Source organism: Barbus barbus (genome assembly GCF_936440315.1).
Source record: "Barbus barbus genome assembly, chromosome: 3".
Taxonomy (NCBI): domain Eukaryota; kingdom Metazoa; phylum Chordata; class Actinopteri; order Cypriniformes; family Cyprinidae; genus Barbus; species Barbus barbus.
In genome coordinates, this window is record NC_136731.1 from 12,740,658 (window position 1) to 12,749,427 (window position 8,770).

The window sequence follows — 8,770 nt, forward strand, 5'->3', positions numbered from 1 at the left end:
TCCCGCGCCGCTCTCGTGTTTACAGTCTGATTTCCGCGCATGCGCTATGGCATGTAAATAACAGCAACCGCTCTGTTTGTTTGGTGTCCCACAGGCTCATCAAATTGACGAATAACCGGTTTATAGTTACAGAGAACGTTATTATATTTGCTACGTTCATGAAAGTAAGTCTGGAAGTAGAATACAGCGTTAAATTACTAGAACGGAACGCTTGAATTTACAGCTAAGTTAGTGAAGTGTCAGTTAGCACCCGGCTATCCGGAGGAGTTAGAGTTTGATACATTTATTACTGTAGAATCAACTAAATACGATTTTCACTGATTTTGATTTATAATCTTCTCATTACCAAGTCATAAACTCTCTTTCAGTTGGACAGGGATGAGAGTATTTAGTGTTATGCGGTGTTCAGTGTAGCATGACACAGCAGGCGGTTGATCAGAGTAACACAGCTGATCCAGGAGCGAATGCTGCTCAATAAAACACTCAAACATTCAAGACCATTATCATCTGCTGTGGGAGTCGCAGAAATGCTTACAGAAAACAGGTGAGTCTACAAACTACCTTAATTAAAACAAAACAACATGTCTTTATTAATCACAGAGGGGCAATTTTTGCTTTACAGACAGAATGTGACAAAGTGGAATGTGCTAGGCCTTATGAAAATTAACCATGGTTTTATTATAGTAATACTGTAGCAACCATTGATTTTTGACGTACTTGCTACCATTTGTATAACCACAGTTTTACTACAAGTACCGTGGTTAAACTATGGTTAGTGTTGCAAGACCATGGTGAAACCATGGTTTTTTGGTTTTATTTGTAAGTCATGGTTAATTTTCATAAGGGCTAGACTGTAGTGTTGTAGCAACAAATATAATATAATATACATAATACAATGTGAAATATACAAACGTGGTACAACACAATGATTAAGGGATTAATGAGTAAGTGTGTGCCATCAGTGTTAAGATGCTGCTTTAGTCCTGTGTTGAAAATCTTTAACCTGTAATGATGGTGTAAAGGAAACGTCAGCGCGCTGAGGGTGATGATGAAGTCGCTCAGATGCCTCAGGCCAAACGACTGAGTTCAGCCCTCCAGAGCTCTGAGACGGGTAGAGAATCATGGGAGTCTGAGGTAGGAAATGCAGTTAACAGCACATCACTACCCTTCTTATCATTTAACTGTACCCAACTTAATGTTTTGTATTATTGCTGTCTTTGGAAGTGTTTAACCAGTCATGACGATCAGGTCTTTAAAAGCTGTTTCTGGCTTTGTGTAGCACCTGCAACTCTGCATATTCTTTGAAAACAGGGTTTCTGAGTTGATAAAAAGTTAATAATCAAGTTTCACATGCATTTGGAAACTGATTGTGTGCTAGGTTCATTTTTTCCCCCCACATTCGAATAATTTTGCATCATATACACTCACAAGTCTAACCTTTTTCTCAGAATTATGAGATACAAACTCACAATTGCGAGAAATAAACTTGCAATTGCGAGTTATATAGTCCAGTTCGGAGAAGAAAAAAAGACGTATGTTCTCAGAATTGCGAGTTTATATCTCGCAATTGGCAGAAACAAGCTTCCATATTGTTCAGAGTTTCACCAGTACTGCACCAAAATAATACTCAAGGATTTGAAATATTAAAAGCTTGTTGTTGAAAGAAAATGAAAAATTTGTGCCTTATGAAAGGTTCATATTTTGGTTTTGGGAGTCCCCAACAACAGGTTGACATGCATGCAAGGTCAAAAAATACTTTAATTATGTTATAATATGCATTTATTTTTACCTTATTTGTTCAGTGACTCCCAAACGATTTGTTTAACGATTAATTTTTCCAAATCCCTCCTTTGCGTGATGCTAATCTGCGGTGATTGGTCTCATTTCCATTTCATCATGCCTGTAATGTCTGATAAAGCAGTGTTTGTGAGCACAGTGCTGCTTTGTTTACAGCGTCATCGGGGAAACTGCTATTTTTACCGCTCCAAAAGCGGCACCTAGTGGCAAAGAATGAATTATTCCTAACCATCCCCATATCTACTGATTGGCTTCATCACTGTCTCCTCTCCACCAATAAGCTGGTGTGTGGTGGGCGTTCTGGCGCACTATGGCTGCCGTCGCATCATCCAGGTGGTGGACGAGGAGATACCCCGCTTACTATGTAAAGCGCTTTGAGTGCCTAGAAAAGCGCTATATAAATGTAACAAATTATTATTATTATTATTATTATTATTAGCATTTTCATTCAGGCAAACATGAAAATACCAACAAGTGGGCGGGCAATATGCTAATGTTTCATGCTGACGTCAACATGAAAGGCTTGGGATTTGTTTTAAAAATGACTCGTTTCAATGATTCAGAGTCGACCCTTTCGTTTGAGAGACAATAACTTTACACACGGTGCACTTTCCGATTTAAAATTTTTCAGGATGTTTTCATTCACTTAGATCTGTTTTACACACTGCATGAAAGGTCATTTTCAACGGCAATGTGACATGACACCCCGGACACATTTGAACTTGCATGTGTGTCAAGTGTGAAATGTCCATGTTCTGCTTCCATTAGCTGCTATGCCGCTGTGTTGCTAATGTGAGGGTTGGTGTTGCTAACCCAGTCTTACGGTTCTCTGCAGTCTTCCAGTAGCGAGAGCAGTTGGATCAGCAGTCCGGATCACGCCGCAGGGAGCAGCAGCAGTAGCCATTGTGGAGTGGATGTTATCGGGCCCCACGGCGGCCCCGACCCCTGCAGTCCCCACAGTGCCTCTAAGCAGTCAGACCCCTTGGACCTGCTGTCCTACCAGCACATTAACCGTGTCCTGAGGGAAGCCCATTTCCACAGCTTACAGAGCCGAGCTCAGTCCAAGCACAGGTGACTTTCAGGGACCCCATAGCGTCCCCTAGAAGACAGGGTAAAACTTCTTCATCTCCATCCTCTTTCAAACCTGCTCCTACTTTCTAGATATCTCTGCTAGAGTTAATTTTATGTTGGTATATTATTGGATGGAAAACATGCCCTGGTACTGTAAGCTCTTTGACTAACTAGAGCACAAAAGTGTTCATTGTAAGCAATAACGGCTTGACTATGATGCAAACTTTTGTGACTTTCACACTGTGTACTTTTCTTCCGAAAACAGCTGTATTGAGAATTAAGATGCAGTTTACTTGGCAATTTATGTTGATCAGATATTGATGTGGACCATATAGCAATTCAGCTGAGCACATTTAGAGGGGAGGCATAAACATGCCAGAATATTCCAATGCACCTCTGATTAGTGAACTCCATTGCAGTGCTGTAACTAATGCATAAGGAAGCCAGTCAATTTAATATCATAGACTGCGCTGATGGGTAGATCTGGGGAATTTCTTTATCATCTCGAAACAGTGGCTCAGAGGTTCTGCCGGATCTCTTGCCTCCCAACCATCACTGAAGCTGGTTGCTCATCCAGGCATCAGGCCTTCGAGACCCTGCGGAGGTTTTCTTGTGTGCTGTTCAAATTCTGCATTTTAAAGATGGTTGTTTATTTTACTATACCTTTTTGTATTGAAAGATGTACATTACATTTTACATTCAGATCATCTACATTTCTAAATAAAGATGGATGTTCTTAAGCAAACTTGTGTGCTTCACTTGTGTGATCTGTAAAATCCTGTGAAATTCTGTAGTTGTAAAAGCTATATATCCGTGTTTTCAAAAGATTTTTTTAATTACCAAATTCTCAATTAAATGCTACACTGCCAATAATCCTGAGATCTACCATTTAGAGAAGTCACTGTTACCTTCTTCAGGAACGAGTTCTAAAACCTAAAAAGTTTAGTTAGAACCTTTGCACTTCCAGTTCCATCATCCTGAAGTCAATTGTGTTTTCTTGAATGGGTTTTTGGTTAAATGCCTGAAATAAGGTCTGTGGTTAACACGAGTTCAGGATATTTTCAAGTAGTATTGTACAATATAAAATACATCAGGATTAGCTTTGTGATATATTTTTATTTTTTCTTGTCCTTAAAAAGAGAGTTGTTAAGTGTCTAAATGGGATACCGAGACTGAACAGGAAAGCTCATCTACTTCAGTCCGGTTTTACAGCCTCATTTTAGCTCAAACCTAACAACTTTTTTAGAAACAAGATCCTAACAAGATTTTAAAGAAAGATTAAAAGATTTGTCAATCGTCATAGTGGTGACGTTATTTTAACTTTAGCTTTTTAAAGTAATATAACAAAGCTTAATATAACCTTATTATTTTGAACACAGATATGACCAGGTCATATATACAAGATGTCGAATTGGTTATTCAACTCCCATTCATTCATTCATTCATTCATATTAATTGAAAGGGCAAGAGAAGCTAGTTTGTGATTTTATATAAGGATTTCTTGAATGTAAAACATATTTTAATAGAATATCCATTTTTAAATGAAATTAGACAATGTTTTATGTTTATGTATATATGTGTATATGTGTGTATATATATATATATTTATGTGCATGAAGTAAGTATTGAACACGTCACCATTTTTCTCAGTAAATATATTTCTAAAGGTGCTGTTGACTTGAAATTTTCACCAGATGTTGGTAATCCATAGAAAGGGAGGTGCAACAATGCATGGAAAGCCAAGACACCAGCTGAAATCTATCAGTAATTAGAAAGCGATCCTGCCCCTTGTCAGTGGAAATTAATATTAACAGTACCAGGATGATGAAGATGAAACAAGTGTGGACATTTCAGCAAGACAATGATTGCAAACACAGCCAAGGAAACTCAATTGGTTTCAGAAAAAGAAAATAAAGCTGCTAGAATGACCCAGCCAATTACCTGACTTGAATCCAATAGAAAATAAGAATTAAAGATCAGAGTTCATAGAAGAGGCCTACAGAACCTTCAAGATTTGAAGACTGTGGAAGAATGGGCCACTTTAAAGTTTTTTAAAGTATGTTTATTTATGCACTCAATACTTGGTCGGGGCTCCTTTAGCACAAACTCCAGCATCAGTGAGGTGTGGCATGGAAGCGATCAGCCTGTGGCACTGACGCCTGCATTGACTTTGGACTTGATAAAACACAATGGACCAACACCAGCAGACGTCACGGCACGCCAAATCATCACTGACTTCATAAACTTCACATTGGACTTCAAGCAGCTTGGATTCTGTGCCTCCAGACTTCCTCCAGACCTTGATTTCCAAATGAAATCCAAAATGTACTTTTATCTGAAAAGAGTACTTTGGACCACTGAGCAACAGTCCAGGTTTTTTTCTCTTTAGCCCAGGTAAGATGCTTCTAACGTTATTTCCATTTCAGAAGTGGCTTGCTAGCCCTTTTCCTGAAGACGTCTTGAGCGTGGTGACTCTTGATGCACTGACTCCAGCTTCAGTCCACTCCTTGTGAAGCTCTAGCAAGTGTTTGAATCTGCTTTGCTTGACAGTATTGTCAAGCTTGCGGTCATCCCTGTTGCTTGTGCACCTTTTCCTACCCAATTTCTTCCTTCCAGTCAACTTTGCTTTTAAAATGCTTTGATACAGCACTCTGTGAACACCCCTTTCAGTAATGACCCTCTGTGACTTACCCTCTTTGTGGAGGGCGTCAATGTTCCTCTTCTGGACCATTGCCAAGTCAGCAGTCTTCCCCATTATTGTGGTTTCAAAGAGCAAGACATACCCGGTATTTATACTGTAGGGATTATCATTTAATGAAATTCAAATGTAAATATTCTAATATTTTGAGGTACTGGATTTTTGACTTTCCTGAGCTGTAAATTCTAATCATCAAAATAAAAATAAAAAATTAAAATGTTTACTTTACATGTAATGAATCTAGAATATATTAAATTTCACTTTTTGAAATAAGTTTACAAAAAAAAAAACAGAACTTTTTCACGATATTCCAATTTTTTGAGATGCACGTGTGTGTGTGTGTGTGTGTGTGTGTAGTCACAATACTTCATAATACTTTTGGACATGTATTGTGTTAGCAAATTTCATAAGTTTAGTTTATCTTTAACAAAATATGGAAGAAACATAAACCAGACCTTATTTTCGGGGATAATCCAAAAGGAAATGGAAATATCCTATTGGCTTTTTGTCGAGGTAAACCCAAATGATGCAAACTTCCGGATTAGCATACAAAATATGTACTCACTGGAGTGCTCTATTTCGCTCAACAGTTAAAGTCCTTAAGCATTGAGAATTACTTAACTGAGTGTCCTGTACTCAGTTTAAATATTGCTTATTATACTACAATACCAGAATGTGTGGTTTTATAATCTGTTTTATAGTTTTGCATTGTACTGTAATTTCTGATTTGATTGCCACTTGCAATGCTTCATGGAATTTCCGTATGAAAACCCCCCCCCCACAAGTACAGAGTCTTGTATCTTTGTCTTTAAGTCTGATTTTCAAATAGTTTTTTATGTATAAAATAAATGGAAAAGTGGGCAGCCACTGTTGTGCCCTGTTAAGCTTGAGTGCACTGCTGCATTCTCCTACTATATTTTCCAGCATTAGCACATGCGCGTAATAAATGACAGAGGCAAGGGGGAAAAAAATTATTCCTTTTTCTGGATATGTTGTGAATTACAACTCCGTGCCAGACCAGGCATTAATGAGAGATGACCTGTGCTTCAAGGAGTTGTGGGAAAAGGTCACTTTAATTAGAGCACTACATGTCCTTGTCTTGTCACATTGCGCTGCATAACAGATTACATATATTAATTTGCCTCTGGTAAGCACGGCTCCCCGTCTCTGCGTCCTCATTAGAGCTTCTGCAGAAAGCACAGACCTTTCTTCACTGCACGAGCATGATAGATGTCTCCAAAATGACCCTGGATCAGTTTATCAGTCCTCTGAAGAATAAGAAGCACAGCCTTGATTTGGAATATATTTTTTAATACTTGTTATTCAATACTGACTGACTAGATTTTTGTCAAAAATGTTAGTATTGTTGCCTGTATAAAAGCTTACAGCTTCAAAGCCAGAGTGTATCTACAGTAGGTTGTTTCTGCAGTGTTATAAACATTTATGTTATATGTTTGCTATTCATTTTGAAGGGTGTTTTATGTAGATGCTTAATAGCCCGTCTCAAAGTCTCTAACAATGATACAAGTCTATGGGATGTTTTAAAGAGCTTAGCAGATGCAATTGTGAACAAACCAAATTAATCTTTCTCCTAATGTCATTTCAAGTGATCAAAATCAAGATTGTTCTTTACAGAGCTTCTGTGTCACCCAGATAAACTGACTGTAAAAAACAGTGATTTGTAATTGTGATTTTAATGGTAAAAGACCGTTGGTTAAGAGTAAGTTTCACAAATAACTGTAATAGGAATAATTTTACAGTAAAATACAATTACATTTACAGTCTTGGGAAGTGAAAAAGAAGTCATCATACAATTTACAGTTAAAAAATGTAAATTGTCATTCTCTGCTAACTGATTTAGACAACTCATAAAGGTCCATATATAAAGGGCTGAATAAATGGACTCAATGGACCATATTCACTGAGAAGATTATAGTTCTGAAATGTGAAATTTGTGACATTGAGTCTTATATAGACACAACACAAGACTGCAGTCACACGTGTGATATACAGTTAATTCATTGCCTTGCACTCCACTATAATTTATAATTGACTATAATTTATCATAGGGTTAGTTCATCCAAAAATGAAAATTCTGTCATTAATTACTCACCCTCATGTTGTTCCAAACCTGTAAGACCTTCGTTCATCTTTGGAACTCAAATTAATATATTTTTGATGAAATCCGAGAGCTTTCTGACCCTCCATAGACAGCAATGCAACTGACGCGAATGCAACTGAAGCTACGTAAATAGAAAACAAAAACGACTCTATTCAACAATTTATTCTCTTTGTTAAATTCTACTTTAGCTAGTGTTAAATCAAGTGTTTTATCACAATTACTTCCATGCCCTTCTAAAAGCATCACAAGACATACCAGCAGATGGCAGCAGAATTCTTCAAATTCATTGTGCAAGTCAAAAACGGTTTTAAAAACCGCTACTTTATTTGTAATATTAAACAAATGACTAAAAAGCATTTATGATGAACACATTAACTACAAGAACTAATACCACAAGTTGACCCTGTGTCATGGTAAAGTGTGTAGCGCAGCGAGGAAGGAGAGAGTTAAATCAGCTGTCCTTGTTCTGGTGTCTGGTGCACATACGTTGTTTTATTTTTATCATCCACCATTCAAATCTGGGTTACACTCAAGGCCTTTTGGTCCTTGTCCCGCTCCTGAAATGAGAGACTGCAGCCAGAATATATGACTATAGCAGTTTATAAGGCCTGCATGCATATTCAGCAGAGCCAACAAAATCTTCACATGAAATCGACATGTGACTCTATCTGTGATTTACTTTCTTAATAAACATTTCTGCTCTTGCGTACATCAATGCATGCTATTTCAAAGACAACACCTCTGAAACAACAAGTTTTTGCTGATGTCACAAATCCCTGATACTTTTCCAATCCTCCCATTCAGTCACAAATATAGACACTGGTTAGAAAATAGATTTCATTCTCCATACGCAGAGCACATTTAAAAGTTTAGCTCTAGTAAAAAGACCCTTATTTCTTAATTCATGGTATAGGCCAGTGCGTGAAACCGGGTTCTCACAGCTCTGAAAGGATGCTGAGTGAGTCCCAGACTGACTGTCCTCACAGCTTTGGCACTTTTCTTCACTCCATGCCAGAGCGGGCTGTTTAGGTAGCTGTTGGATGGCTCTGGCCTGGTGTGAAGCTGGCACAAGAGCTGCTGGT

General features: G+C 37.9%; 1 protein-coding gene across 2 annotated transcripts; it reads left to right on the forward strand.

Annotated features, from left to right (window-relative positions):
• Positions 1 to 37: 37 nt before the first annotated feature.
• LOC306845085 (uncharacterized protein) lies at positions 38 to 3,610 on the forward strand. Of its 2 annotated transcripts, XM_079377647.1 has the most exons (4): positions 38 to 164; positions 369 to 544; positions 1,023 to 1,134; positions 2,633 to 3,610. In XM_079377647.1, the coding sequence occupies exons 2-4, from the start codon at positions 465 to 467 to the stop codon at positions 2,870 to 2,872; spliced, it is 432 nt and encodes a 143-aa protein (XP_079233773.1). In that variant the 5' UTR covers positions 38 to 164; positions 369 to 464; the 3' UTR covers positions 2,873 to 3,610. The 2 variants fall into 2 exon arrangements, with proteins under 2 accessions (XP_079233773.1, XP_079233772.1); XM_079377646.1 differs by having other exon boundaries at positions 38 to 544.
• The last annotated feature ends 5,160 nt before the right edge of the window (positions 3,611 to 8,770 follow it).